At 36.7% G+C, this 15,011-nt stretch overlaps 1 protein-coding gene and 1 long non-coding RNA gene across 3 annotated transcripts; both read right to left on the bottom strand.

Moving 5' to 3' along the window:
• Positions 1-797: 797 nt before the first annotated feature.
• LOC137725831 (protein INCREASED PETAL GROWTH ANISOTROPY 1) lies at positions 798-4,858 on the bottom strand. The gene is made up of 6 exons (XM_068464634.2): positions 3,484-4,858; positions 3,090-3,221; positions 2,749-2,930; positions 2,546-2,657; positions 1,285-1,419; positions 798-1,190 (listed from the first exon to the last, which is right to left on the bottom strand). Exons 1-6 carry the CDS (start codon positions 4,621-4,623, stop codon positions 1,062-1,064), a joined length of 1,830 nt encoding a protein of 609 aa, XP_068320735.2. The 5' UTR covers positions 4,624-4,858; the 3' UTR covers positions 798-1,061.
• Positions 4,859-8,300: 3,442 nt separating this feature from the next.
• Positions 8,301-10,148, bottom strand: LOC137727092 (uncharacterized). 2 transcript variants are annotated; one of them, XR_015962281.1, is made up of 5 exons: positions 9,912-10,148; positions 9,451-9,524; positions 9,289-9,356; positions 9,093-9,183; positions 8,301-8,526 (listed from the first exon to the last, which is right to left on the bottom strand). It is a non-coding gene; the product is annotated as an uncharacterized LOC137727092 (long non-coding RNA). The 2 variants fall into 2 exon arrangements; XR_015962282.1 differs by having other exon boundaries at positions 9,093-9,167.
• Positions 10,149-15,011: the final 4,863 nt, after the last annotated feature.

Below are 15,011 nucleotides of genomic sequence, written 5' to 3'. Positions count from 1 at the left end.
AAGTTTTTTATTTTGATGAACGAAAGCGTTAGTGAATTAAATAATTAATTGTTAAGACGGAGATGGGTCAATGGGGATGGATACTGCATTAGGGTGCATAAGCATTATTGTTTCGTGCATAATGAGTTTTTTGGAGTGTTAATAACATCACAATTATATGTTTGTTTTTCTATAATAAAGACGGGTTATATGAAAAGGTGGAAGGAACATGATCACACTTTTTTTTTTTCTTTTTTTTCTTTTTTTTTGCATTTTTATACCTAGGATGTTCAACATTAAATTATTCTTTGGGAGGCTTTCGAAGTTCGAACTTGGGTATAGGGAAATATACTACTTTGGTCAACTTATCTAAACTAAAATTTGCATTGTTCACCAAATTGAGTAAGATCCGTTTAAAATCGGACGGCACACACATGTAGGTCAAGCTAAGTTTCATTTGGGTTGAAACTTCTTAAAACCAAACCGAATCGAAATCGAATCGAATCTTAATCATTAATATACCGCAAAGTATTGAAATGAAAAGAATAAAGTTGATGTTATTCGTGATTGAATGAGAGGATGACGAAGTTGTAGCATTACTACATTGTATTAATGGTATAGAGAAATATATTACTTTGGTCAACTTATCTAAACTAAAATTTGCATTGTTCACCAAATTAAGTAAGATCCTTTTACAATCGGTCCAACACAGCACACATGTGTAGGTCAAGCCGAATTAAGTTTCATTTGGGTTGAAACTTCTCAAAACCAAACCGAACCGAATCGAATCGAATTAATCATTAATATACCGCAAAGTATTGAAATAAAAAGAATAAAGTTGATGTTATTCGTGATTGAGAGGATGACGAAGTTGTAGCATGACTACATTGTATTACAAGCTATTATACATGTTAGTGAACTTAGGTACCGTTTGATATGTAGATGGGACGGAATGGGATGGAACATATTAAACCGATACCCAATCTAGCCGAGTAGGTGATGAGCAATTATACCATATAGAAGTTCTACCTTTACAACAAAGAACTCTCAGAGCAATTTCTGTAGCTGAGCTCGCTACAGATTTAGCACGGCGTAGATCGGCATACGATTTTCTGCTGCTGTTGGTTCTGGCATTGTACATGGCACGATCTCACTTTATCTCTCAACACCTGGAACGCTCTCATTGTTTCTGCATCGAATCCTCCAGCAAACTGCAGCGAATAATCACAATCACATCGTAAGAACGCGAAACATAGGACACAGTAAAATGATCGATGCTGTTGACGTGAGTGTTTTTTCAGTTACCTGATGTACGCGGAAGGCAAATCGAACGCCTTGAACTATCAGCTCTTCTTCTTCGGGAACACCACCTACAATTTCAAGCTCAGCAGAGACTCTCTTCATGTACTTCATTGCCAATTTTACCGATGCCAACTTGATCTGTGAACATGTACCAACATTGTCAGTACAGCATTTGCTGGTGTACTATAAATCACATTCATATTTCGGGTTCCTATATCTGCTTCTTGAAACATTCAATTTTTCTGCCTAACATAACATTTAAGTGGCGTATTCCCGCAGGGAAAATGATTTTCGCACCACTCAATCAATTCTTTTGGGCCTCTCTACGGGATTGGATGAAGGAGCTTGTTCTCTTTCCACTCACCCCTCTCTATTTTTGATTCTTTAAATTGAATAAATAAAAAAATCATATGACAAAAATTACCATGAAATACACAAAAAAAGACAAAAAGTGTGGAAATCATTTTCCTTTCAAGACTTAGAAAATCCAATCCAATTCTATTCAACGGTGAGGATTCAATCACATTGAGGGGCAGTCTCGAGACAAAAACATAATATAATGTACAAATCAGAGAGCCCAATTAATTAATTAGCTTGTTCACTCCTATAAAGTCAAAAGAGGAGAATCTTATTACTTGCTTGCTTCTTTCCTCCTTCCAACCACTCCGAAATAAAAAGTGAAGAAGACAAACATATTGTGGGAGTTCACATGTGAGCATGCAGGCAGGCGTGGGACTAGAAAATGTGGAAAAATCTAGGTCATACTTTAATGTCTTTCATCTTGTGAAGAAATTTTTTTTAGTATGCTTAGAACACGGTTCGGTACATCAAGTAATTAAGTTTTCAACCGATGTATTATTACACATAATACACCAGACTATGTTATCGGCACATTAAAAAATATATCCATCTTTTGACCCCTAAGCCCTAAGCTTAGATTGCATTGTAGACTGTGTCAAAAAGATTTCTCAATTAGTCAATTATCGCCAAGATCTACAAGTATGTGAGTCATTAAAGAGCACCACCAAAAACTCCATAGCCAATAGTAAAAGATGACCTAGTGGATGATTGAGTGTAGATGAGACTTAGAGAGAAACTTCCACGAAGTTGGAATGTTACTAGTGTGACAGTATCTTAAGTCAATCATGCATCATTATGTATTTTAATTTTCTCATGTGATATTGTAATTAGCTCTCTCATTGCATGTAAGTTCTCATAAAATTGGCATGCATTGCAAGCATGAGGGATTGGAACAATGAATTACCTGGCTTACAAATTCAGAATCGAGCATCCAATTTGTAGGAATTTGGAAAACTTTGTATCTTTTAGTGGCGGAATCTCTCATCCGCGAGAGATTGTAAACACCATGCTCCAATCTGTTCAAATTACACCAACCATATAAGAACTCCACACTAAAAATGGCTAAAATTTGGAAGGACAAGACCAAGAAATGAAGAAACCACTCACTTTTCCAGCAAAGCCTGCATCTTTTTGAGGGTTGGACCGCAGGGCTGGCGAGAATGATCAGGGAACGACGAGGCCTCGGATTCAAGCTTCTTGAGGTCACAATACCCAAATGCCGCTTCGCGCAGGGCATCGGCTTTCTGCTCCGGCCAGTCAAAATGCTTCAGCACAGCTCTTTCATCCACCTAAACAAACAAAATCAATGTCAAGACCCCAGCTTGAACGTTTATTTTTTATTTTGACAGTACGATATTCTTAACTTCTCTAATGCACGTGTGCAACCCCGATTTTCGATTAAGAGAAGGTATTAACAGATTTTTTAAATGGAAAAAATGAAATGCTACCAAGTATGAGAGCTCATCATCCAGCCATTTCACAAAAGGCACCACATCGTTGATGTCAGAAAACGCTGCGTTTTCAACTTCTTTTATCAAAAACCTAATGAAATCTCCCTGCATTTCTACGTCCGTTTTTATCTGCAAATACGAAAGACAAGTCAATTTGACAAGCGATGAAGATTTGCCCCTGAACTTTACAAAAATTACACCCTTTTGGCATCTAAAAAAAGCAGTTCGAATCTGCGAACTGTCTTGTCTGTCAAGCAAACAATAAAATCCAACGGAAAAAGCGTAGAGCTAGATAATAAGACAAATACGAGGGCCACCTGTCACTGACACAACCTAGAAGCCAATGGCAAAATTGTAATTTACAGAAATCACACCAGGTACCGGAACTTACAGCGAGCAGGTGAGCCGACCGGTTCTCGATCTCGCCGATCATGTCGCGGGCATTGGCGGTTCCCGTTGCGTCGGAGACTCCGCTGCCCGACTCCCTCCGAGAGTCTCTTCGCATCAAAGAGTGGTAAAATTCGACAACCTCCGGCACTCGCTTGACCTTTGCCGTCGCCGGCCTTATACCTCTCGGTGGCGGAGGAGGTGGAGGTGGAGCCGCCTTAGAAGGCGGAGGTGGCGGTGGGAGTGCGGATTTTGTCTGACTTGGTGGCGGCGGAGGCGGTGGTGGAAATGCAATACCTTGTTCTGTTGAGGCCTTGTTTTGAGTCTTTTGACCGTTGGATGTCGAAGGTCTCGGCGGCGGTTTAGGAACCCTCGGGATGCGAGATCTGATGGTAGCCAGAGTCGACTCGGCGAACTCCTCCGAGTTACACCGCGAGAGCCTCGGCCTCTCCGATTCCGGCTCTTCCCTCTTCGACTCGGAGCCGTCGAGCTTCTGATTCTCCGGATTCGTCGGAATGTCCGCGCATTTCACTCCCCTCTTCAAATTTCTGATCAGATTCGACCTTCCGGTGATCTCCATCAGTCCCTGAAATCTCTGTGACGACGAAAGCTCGTCGCTTTCGAAATTAATCATACGATCCGACGTCGTTTTCTTCAGCTCCGAAATTTCAGCCTCCAATCGCTTCAATTTCTCTTCTTTCCCCCTCCTCTCTTCCTCCAACGCTGACGTTACTTCCGCCACCTGATTACTCAGCCGCTCGTTCTCCGCCGCCAGCTCCTCCACCCGCTTCGACGCTCTATCAATCTCTTCATTCTTGCTAATAATCTCGTTCTCCAAGACGGGGATGATGGCGACCGACTCTCTCAGGAGCTTGTGCTCCAGAAGCTCCGTCTTCAGCCTCGACTCTCGCTCCCGGAGCTCCTCCACCAGTCGGAGCAGCTCCGTCACGTCCGGCGGCTTAGGCTGCACCTGCGCGGAGGAGCGTGGAAAGTATACACCAAAGGAGCGCGAGAACACCGCCCCCTTCTGGGGTGTCTTCCCAGAGCTCAACGACGGCAACGGAGACTTTGAAGGAGTTTCCGGTTTGGGATTCGCCGGCGATTTCTGTAGCCCCATTGCCACCCTCACCTTCCCAGCAACCATTGCAAAACCCCCTCTCCCCTTCACTCAACTCCCTGTTTCTCTCACTCTCTCTCTCTCTCTAAAAGTGTGATGTTCCTCTCTCAAGGATTTGGGGTGTGTGATTAGCTTGCATAATCCAGCACAGAGTGAAGGGGTTACTTACAAAGACGTCCTTGTCTCTCTGTGTTGGAGAAAGTGAGTGAAGCTCAAACCCTCCAACTTGAAGTTCGCGACCAAAATTTTTATTTTCAAAGATAAATAGGAAAAATAATAGAAGCAAAAAATTAATAAATTAAAAAAGAGGGAGTTCACGCGCGAGGAGGGATTTTGGTAGGGAAATTTTGAAATATCTTACGAGTTAGTGAGGGCATTTGGGAAAATGGCGCGTGGGATTGGGGGTTGGGGTTTGGAAATTGCACAGGCCCTTCCAACGGTCGGCTTTGTACGGTGTTTCTCGCCATAATGTCGCGGTATCTCCCTTGCTTTTGTTTCTCGCCATAATCTTGTTGTTTATAACTCCATCAAAGGAATAAGTTGGTTTTTTTTATTGTTACATAGTTTATAATTCTAAACTTAGCATACTCTTATCATCATTATCATTAAATTAACCTCAACGACTTAAATAATATCAACAATAATATCTGGAAGTTCCTCAACCCCGAAGATTAGCTTGGCTAGTCTACGTGACTCGACATTGTAAGGCTAGCTATATTTTTATCAAAGCTATTGCGTAAAAATTGAATTCTCAATTGAATAGAAAACTAATTATACATATAAACATATATATACTTTGTTTTAGTAAATCAAAAGCTCAAAATGTTAAATAGCAAGGAGGGAAAGTGACTCCGAATAAAAATCTGGGAACTCGTTTGTTTTTGTGCGTTTGTACAGTTGCTAACTTATTCCTCTTTTCGACCAGAAAAAACCAACTTCTCATCCCTTTTTTCGGTAATTTTCTCATAATGTGGCAGTGCTATTCGTGCGTGTTGCAACAGTGACTTGAGCTTTGGCCCAAAAAAAAAAAAAAAAGGACTTCACCTGCATATAGGAGCAGGCCGGAGAAGGTAAAGTCACTGTAATTTCTTGCTTAGATTTTAGCAGTGATCACTTTTGGAGAGCGAGAGAGAGAGAGAGAGAGGTTTGAGCTCTTACAGCTGCTCTGAGGTTGACATTAGAATGTATACAAAGTTCTCAGTGAGTCAGTACCCTTCTCAATCTCCTTGCTTAGCCATTTTCGTTCAATTTACGTTGTGAGGCTGATTCATGTTTAGCTAATTTAAGGGACTTGAAATACCAACATCTTGGCCAGAATTATAGATATTGAATTTAGATTGAAATACTCATAGTAATGTACCTTGTTAAAAAAAATACTGCAATCTCAAAATTCAACACAACAAAGTTTATCTAATTTTTAATAAATAATGTCTCGCAATTTTGATCTCACACAATGCAGAGAAAAACTTATTTAGGACACTCAGATTGCACTCCCAAAATAGAGCATTTTGTAATTTGGTGGTCGCATCAATCTGACTTCAATAATCACACTCGAAGCTAATTTACTCGGACGATTTTAACAAAGCTTTTCCCCGCATGTATATTATGGGGTGGCAAACATATTGATTGTTAGATAGATCATACAACAATTAGAATTTACAAAAGCTATGTATTATGATTCATGAATAAGAAAAAATAATGTAAGGAGTGGTTTGTTTGTAGGGAATCAGAGAAATGAAAGTAATGTAACAAGCAAACCCTAGGCCCGCGGGAGTAAATGCTAACGTGATCGAAAGTGGTCCTCTCCGACTCCATGCATGCACACACCCACATACATGTGCCTTCGAATATAATCAACGGAAAAAAAAAAATATATAATCAACAGATAAAAATAATGTTAGATAGATTAATTTTTTATACCACTTTTTAAAATCATATGATGGGCCATCAATAAGAATTAGAGCATGATTCTTTCCCCTCCAAAAAGAATGCGACGGGAGGGAGAAACTGAGAGATGAGAGAATCCGGATCAATAAGAAAGAAACATGCTAATCCAACACTCAACTAATAATTCAATCATCAACTACGTCATATAATTTAAAAAAATATAATTTAAATGGATGATCTTACTAGTATTACCTCAATGAGTAATAGGCAACAGTTTCTTGCATAATAGAAAATAAGCAACCCCAAGGCCAACGAACCACGAATGAAAAGCATGTAGTATGTACATCTTTTTTGGGGCTCCATTGGTCGTCCTTAACCTAATAATTAGCCACTATTGCTTGCATGTATAATTTAGTCCATCAACAATTCATTAGGCCACCAATGCTTAACTTACCTATTCACCAAGTACATGTCATTCTGTTATTTACTAAAGAAGAAAAAAGTGATTTATGCGCATATTTTCTAATCCTGTTAATTTTTTTTGTTCTTTCAACTTTTGTAGAAATAGAATAGGTGAGATTATCTTTTCTTCAACAGTCGTGTGCGAAGCACCAACCCTCTTTTGAAAAAGAAAAGACCGTTGAACCCAAAAACCCCTCCGCCCGTCCTATCTTTTAATTGAATTTAATTAAAAGAGAATCAGTTAATAACACAAATAACTAATAGTTAGTGTGCGAAAACTATTTTTCTTATTCAAATATGAGCTTACTCTATACCTCATTTACTTTTAGTAAGATAGACTCTACCATGTGTAGAGACGCATCGATCATTTAGGATATAAACACCGTAAAAGAAATTGGTGCCCATGAACATTTACATGGCATGCATTGACATGACCTCCACGAGACATTTAATCGGTATATTATCTGGTACAGTGAAGAAACAACATATGTGATATATAGAGGAAGATATATATTTTACACACACAAATACACATTTGGAGTCATTGGAAAGTGACACATATAGTTGCTTCATGCTTTGGTCTCTTTGCTTCAATTGAATGCATTAAGCAAGAGTTGGTGAGTGACCACCATCAAATTTTGGGTCCAATGTAAAAAACAAAGTATTTCCAAGCGGTGCTGCAATTACAACAGTTCACAGGTATGAAAATCAAAAGAGAGAGAAACTTTGAATTTTTGAAACATGAGAAAACTTCCTACAACTACACCAACACTACTAGAAATTTCCACTTTGCCGACAAAATTAGTTTGTCGGCAAAAGTCAAAATTCGTCGGCAAAGAGCCTTTCCCAACAAAAAATTTTGTCGGCAATTTTGTCGCTAAAAGCATGTCGCGCAAGATCTTTCTCGACGAATCTTAATATTTCGTTGGCTCATTTTAAGGCGACAAATCTCAGCCGTCAAACTGTGCCCGTCACCAAACCAACATTGCGACAAAATATTTTGTCAACATAGGTTGTTTTTTCACGATGAAGTTATTTGTCGGCTTAGTGATCTTGTCGCGACAAAACATTTTGTCGGCTAAGTAATCTTGTCGCGACAAAATGGTTTTTCGGCTACGTAGTCCTATGCCAACAAACTGGTTTGTTGGCTCAAATTACTTGTGTAGACAAAATAATTAGTTGGTTGAATCTTTTGTGAACAAAAACATTTGTCGGCTAATTGTTTTTGTGCCGACAAAACATGTCAAGTCCAATATTTTCTAATTTTTATTCACATTTGTTTTTAATAATATTTTTAACCATCACAAACAAGCAAGCTTAAGAGATCGAGAAGGGGCGTGAATGAAGAATTAATGTAGGAACAACACAAAATTCATGTAATTTAAAATAATGTAAGGTTCACAATTCGGTTTAGTTACAAAATACAAAAAAAATCTATATTTTCATTTCGACATTACTATAATATAGATAAAATATCCTTAAGTATCACCATTCTCACTATAGTCCTCATCACGTTGATATTCAGCATCATGAAAATGGGAAACGATTAGGATCATCATGAAACATTCCAGTATCAAACAACTGTAGAAGAAAAACAAATTAAAAAAACTTGATTAGCAAACTTTAAGGGTGCTAAATATCATTGACACTAAGGAAATGCAAGGCCACACTAGAGTGGTATTTCTAAACAAATAACTTATGAAACCATAAATGTGTAAACAGCAAGATAAAGATATCTACTAATCAAGTTAACTTACCAACACCATGCAGCATCACAACCTAGAAAAATTACATGTTTAATAGATACCAGGTAATAATCAAGTTAGCATCAACTACTTATACGTAATTCATCACTGTAAACAACAAGATAAACATAACAGCAAGGCAACATGATTCTCACACTCTGTAAACAAGGCAACATGATAAGTAGATGATATAAATCCTTGAAAGGTCTATAATGTATATAAACATAACACTACCAACCTAGCTAAGTAGGTTATAACTCTAGAACATAAGCATATGCACCTGGAAACATAAATAAACGATACTAAAGCACCCTAATTCATCACTGTTTATAATCTTTATCAGTGTAAACAAGAAGATATAGACATCTACTAATCAAGTTAATCCTCAAATATCAAAATTACCTGGCATGAATGATCCTCACACTGGTCTCCATGCCGTGCTGATATCAGTTGTAAGCTATCTAGCTCAGAATTCCACTTAGCCAAAGACAACCTGCAAGTGTTATAGAAAGGAAAAACAAATATGTCAAACGTAAACCACAATATCGAATAATTACATTGGAAATCTGGAATTAAAGTCGAGGGACATTGTTTTTACCAATATTATACAAATCGATTCGGATTTCGTATCCATTCCCTGTCCATGGCATATAAAGTATCTACTCCCTGTTTACAAATTTAATTTTACATGCAACATTCATTAGGACCAGCAATCAAACAATGAATAAGATAGGCTGAGGGTGACGGTGTAACAACATACCTTACCAAAGAAAGCAGCTAGCCTAGAATATAATCAGATTCTTCAGTATATAAGCCCAGCCTTGTAACCGCCCTCTGTATAGGAAAATTGAACAAATTTAGAGAGAATTAGAAGGGGAAGAACCCACAATATACTCGCAAAAGAACCCACAATATACTCGCAAAAGAACCCAGTAAAAAAATTGAATGGAAGGTAAAACAATTGCAGATGAGAATTAGAAGGGGAAGAACCCACAATATATACTCGCAAAAGAACCCACAATACACTCGCAAAAGAACCCAGTAAAAAAATTGAATGGAAGGTAAAACAATTGCAGATGAGAATTAGAAGGGGAAGAACCCACAATATACTTGCAAAAGAATCGAAAAAGAAAATTGAAAACCCTAAGAGAATTACACAGAAAACTGATGGGTTTATCCATCAGAAACGTAAATTGAAGATAACAATTAGGAGGGAAAAACCTTTTTAGGCTTTGACTTTGACGATGGTTTCGATTTCCACCGGAAGGATGCTGTCGGTCTGTCTATTTGCAGCGACGGAGATGGAGGTGGAGAAGGAGATGAAGGTGGAGCGGGAGAGGAAGAGGGAGAAGGGTGGGACGGAGAGAGTTAACTGCTTCAAGGACTAAATTCTTAATTTTTTTTTTCAACTCCGCGCCTCCTTTTAATTTGTTAAATACTGTTTTCTTAAAGTTTAGAATTGTGAGTGACATGCTGCATTCAAATAGCATTGGCTAGCAATCCATGCAATTAAATTTTGTCTTGTACTGATTTCTAATTTTAATAGACGGTTCTTATTCAATTTTTTTTTGTTATGTATAATCTTTAGTAGTTATGTGCTTTGACCCTAACAATTATCTTTACAAATCATTCATATCATACATACCATTAAATTTCGTAAGTGTTATACGTATAAAATAAATAAATTTAAATCTACATAATAAATATATATATATACACACACACCATTGAACTTGATAGGATACAAATTCTACGAAACTAATTTGAATGATCCAGCCGTCAAACTTGTTTGTATATCCATCGAGATCGCATCACCAAAAAATCGAAAAAACAAAAAAAAAAAAAAACCATTCAGCGATCAAGTAATGTGACAAAACTTTTCGACGGTTATCAATGAAAAATCACAATTTAACGGTTATTTTAACTCCGATTTTGATGATTTTTTACAGCTACGCTCCTTGATCCTATACGAGTACAATGAATGAACTCGATCTTCGATTTAAAATATTTACACTAGTGAATACCACAAATCGTATGTTATACTTAATGAAAGTATGAATAAACTCTTTAGTGTTAGTGAATCTATTATTTTGATGGGATACGCATTCTACGAAACTAGTTTCAACGATCCAACCGTCAAACATGTTTGTATATACTTCGAGATCACATATGCCAAAAATTGCAAAAAACAAACATTCAGAGATCAAGTAATGGGGCAAAACTTTTCAACGGTTATCAATGAAAAATCACGATTTAACGGTTATTTTAACTCCGATTTTGATGATTTTTTACAGCTACTACGCTCCTTGACCCTATACGAGTACAATGAATGAACTCGATCTTCGATTTAAAATATTTACACTAGTGAATACCACAAATCGTATGTTATACTTAATGAAAGTATGAATAAACTCTTCAGTGTTAGTGAATCTATTATTTTAATGGGATACGCATTCTACGAAACTAGTTTCAACGATCCAACCGTCAAACATGTTTGTATATACTTCGAGATCACATACGCCAAAAATTGAAAAAAACAAACATTCAGAGATCAAGTAATAGGGCAAAATTTTTCGACGGTTATCAATGAAAAATCACGATTTAACGGTTATTTTAACTCCGATTTTGATGATTTTTTACAGCTACGCTCCTTGACCCTATACGAGTACAATGAATGAACTCGATCTTCAATTTAAAATATTTACACTAGTGGATACCACAAAATCTTATGTTATACTTAAGGAAAGTATGAATAAACTCTTTAGTGTTAGTGAATCTATTATTTTGATGGGATACGCATTCTACGAAACTAGTTTCAACGATCCAACCGTCAAACATGTTTGTATATACTTCGAGATCACATACGCCAAAAATTGCAAAAAACAAACATTCAGAGATCAAGTAATAGGGCAAAATTTTTCGACGGTTATTAATGAAAAATCACGATTTAACGGTTGTTTTAACTCCGATTTTGATGATTTTTTACAGTTACGCTCCTTGACCCTATACGAGTACAATGAATGAATTCGATCTTCAATTTAAAATATTTACGCTAGTGGATACCACAAAATCTTATGTTATACTTAATGAAAGTATGAATAAACTCTTAAGTGTTAGTGAATCTATTATTTTGATGGGATATGCATTCTACGAAACTAGTTTCAATGATCCAACCGTTAAACATGTTTGTATATACTTCGAGATCTCATATGCCAAAAATTGCAAAAAACAAACATTCAGCGATCAAGTAATGGGACAAAACTTTTCGACGGTTATCAATGAAAAATCACGATTTAACGGTTATTTTAACTCCGATTTTGATGATTTTTTACAGCTACGCTCCTTGACCCTATACGAGTACAATGAATGAACTCGATCTTCGATTTAAAATATTTACACTAGTGAATACCACAAATCGTATGTTATACTTAATGAAAGTATGAATAAACTCTTTAGTGTTAGTGAATCTATTATTTTGATGGGATACGCATTCTACGAAACTAGTTTCAACGATCCAACCGTCAAACATGTTTGTATATACTTCGAGATCACATACGCCAAAAATTGCAAAAAACAAACATTCAGAGATCAAGTAATGGGGCAAAATTTTTCGACGGTTATCAATGAAAAATCACGATTTAACGGTTATTTTAACTCCGATTTTGATGATTTTTTACAGCTACACTCATTGACCCTATACGAGTGCAATGAATGAACTCGATCTTCAATTTAAAATATTTACACTAGTGGATACCACAAAATCTTATATTATACTTAATGAAAGTATGAATAAACTCTTAATTGTTAGTGAATCTATTATATCTTTGCACATTTAATATTTTGTAATAGACTAGTAGTGTATGGATGTTTGTTTATTAGGCGCACGAATTTCATAATCTAAACCGTTCAAATCCATGAAAATCATCTAATATATAAACCTACGATAGAAATCGTTAAAATTATTTTTGAGCGGTAAAGACCCCGCTAAGTTTTTTCATAAATAAGAATCCTTATCAAACTGAAATCGGATGGCGCGAGAGAATAATATGGGAGGGAAGTCGGGATTAGCATGCAATTGGGAGGGAGATCATGAGGCGACAAAATAGGATTAGCATGCAACTGGGAGGGAGATCATGATGTGAACCGACAATTGGGGGATGTAGGTTTGGATTGCCTTGGCAAATTTATAAGTTTGTTCTTATAATTATATGTTATGTTTTTATAATGGATGATTACATACAACCATATTCAAATTTACAATTGTAATTGACTAATTGACTAATAATTGATCATAACCTGAACCAAGTTATCTGTTGTTAGAAAGTAGTTTGGAGTCAGAATTGATAAGAAGAACTTTTTCACTACTTGATCTAGATTTACAGTTTTACAACATACTTTTCGCATGAGAATATTAGTTAGTTTGCATGGAATGTATATGGAAGCGAACATAAAGAGATTGGGTTAAGTTGCAAGACTAATACTATAAGGAATTTTTTATTTTTCCAAACACTCACATATTATGAAATCAAATTGTCAATATAGATTATTGATGGCATAAAACTACAATCCAGAAATATGAAATGCTAGATATCTCTTTATCTATATATGCTCCCGTCTGTATAGAGAAACAAGAAAGACAGAATGAGAGCATAAATAGTCGCCAAGAGCTTTGATTGCGTTCCTCGGAAAAAAATGGAAAGGTGCACTGGTGAAAACCTCTCACGTAGAGTTATTATTACCTTGCCGATGACTACTTTATTGCCTCTTTAATCAATTTGCCAATGAAATACTTTGTTGCCTCACATCATCGGCTAATATTTCAATATAACGGGAAAAGTTCCCGTCAAAACAAAATTTGTCAGGGCATCAAATTTACGCCTACAAAATGATCGTCGGCTAACGTTCCAATTTTCTCGGCTAAGATTGGTGTTATAAATTGATTCTATCGTGAGTATTTAGCCGACAAATTAAAATTTTCGTCGAGAAAGGACTCTTGTGCCGACAAAATTTTGCTTTGTCGGTTTATAATTTGTCGGCAAAATTATATTTTCTAGTAGTGCAAGTCTTCTGTGTAAGAGCTGAGATAAAACCCTAATGCCGATGAGGTGACGTGTTTTGTGTTGGTCCCACATTTGGGAAAGATGGAGGTGATGATTCAGGTGAATATTATCTTATCACTAATTTGTCCAGAGGAGAGCGGTCTCGTGAAGTTGGAGAGGCTAGTCACGGACTCTGATGGGATCGCACCATGGTGGTGGGACTAGACGATTTCACATAGAACATGCATGTATGTCTGTATATATGTTGGAGGATAACATCCCCCCTGTAAGATTTGAGTTAGGTATCACCTTTCACCTACCACAAAAATAAAAAATAAAAAAATGAAAAAAGTTAAAGGGACTACTGGGTTGTCCGAACTTAGTCCAAAGTGCGTTGCAGTAAAGCGCCATGGGGTGTGCAGCAAAACAAGTGTCAGCAGAGCCGCTGACAGAGTTTGTAGATGGTTTGGAAGATAGGTTGTACCACTCTTAAAAACAGAAGACCGGAGAACAACTTGCGCATATATCGTTATGCTATATAATCTCATGATACAATCTCATGTGGAGAACATTTTTAGATGGCATTATATTATTGACGCAAAACGATATAAGATGATGATGTATTGTTACTTACATGTAATTGGTATACAAAAGTCAATGATTTATATACTTAAATATGTACCAATTGATATAGCAGATGATCAATCAAACTATTCTCCGTATTACAGACTTATTACTTCCTGCACTTATTTTCTTCATGCTGCTCTCTCTGTTGGTCTCTCCTTTTCTACAGATGTATCTGTGTCATAAAAGTATTTTTCCTACTCTACAGTATGCCCTAATGTGAAAAAAAAAACGTACCTTAGAGGTGAATGAAAATCCATGAAGACAAGAGTTCATTCGAGTTGGCTCGACCAACGTGTTGCTTTTCTCTACACCTAAATTCAACTCTCTCTCCCTGTCTTTTAGATTATATTAGAATATCCTTTACATAAAAGAAATGAAAACCCATGATTAGTTAATCCCTTTATGTTGAGAAAAAACATGATCAAAAGGGAAAAAAACCAACTCTGGTGCTCATGGACAGAGCCAATGAAGGCTCACTCGGGGCATATGCCCCCACTCAAGTAATTCATTTGTTTAGTTGTAGACTACAATTATATAATATACGTGGGTTATCTTTGAAGAAAATATATGTATATAATATCCAACATACATTCATTCTACTAATTATACTCCTTATCAAATATTATATGAGCAATAGTGCGCTTGTTCTGTCATT

The sequence above is a fragment of the Pyrus communis genome, chromosome 5, assembly GCF_041283825.1.
Source record: "Pyrus communis isolate YQ-2024b chromosome 5, ASM4128382v1, whole genome shotgun sequence".
Taxonomy (NCBI): domain Eukaryota; kingdom Viridiplantae; phylum Streptophyta; class Magnoliopsida; order Rosales; family Rosaceae; genus Pyrus; species Pyrus communis.
The sequence above is the reverse complement of the archived record's forward strand: the minus strand, read 5'-3'. Positions and strand labels throughout refer to the sequence as shown.

Coding starts and splice junctions, on each gene's coding strand:
- LOC137725831 (XM_068464634.2), bottom strand. CDS start 4,623: ATGGTTGCTGGGAAGGTGAGGGTGGCAATGGGGCTACAGAAATCGCCG. Junction 2,658..2,748: donor ATGCAGGCTTTGCTGGAAAA/GTGAGTGGTTTC, acceptor TAATTTGAACAG/ATTGGAGCATGGTGTTTACA. Junction 1,420..2,545: donor ATTCTGAATTTGTAAGCCAG/GTAATTCATTGT, acceptor ACATGTTCACAG/ATCAAGTTGGCATCGGTAAA.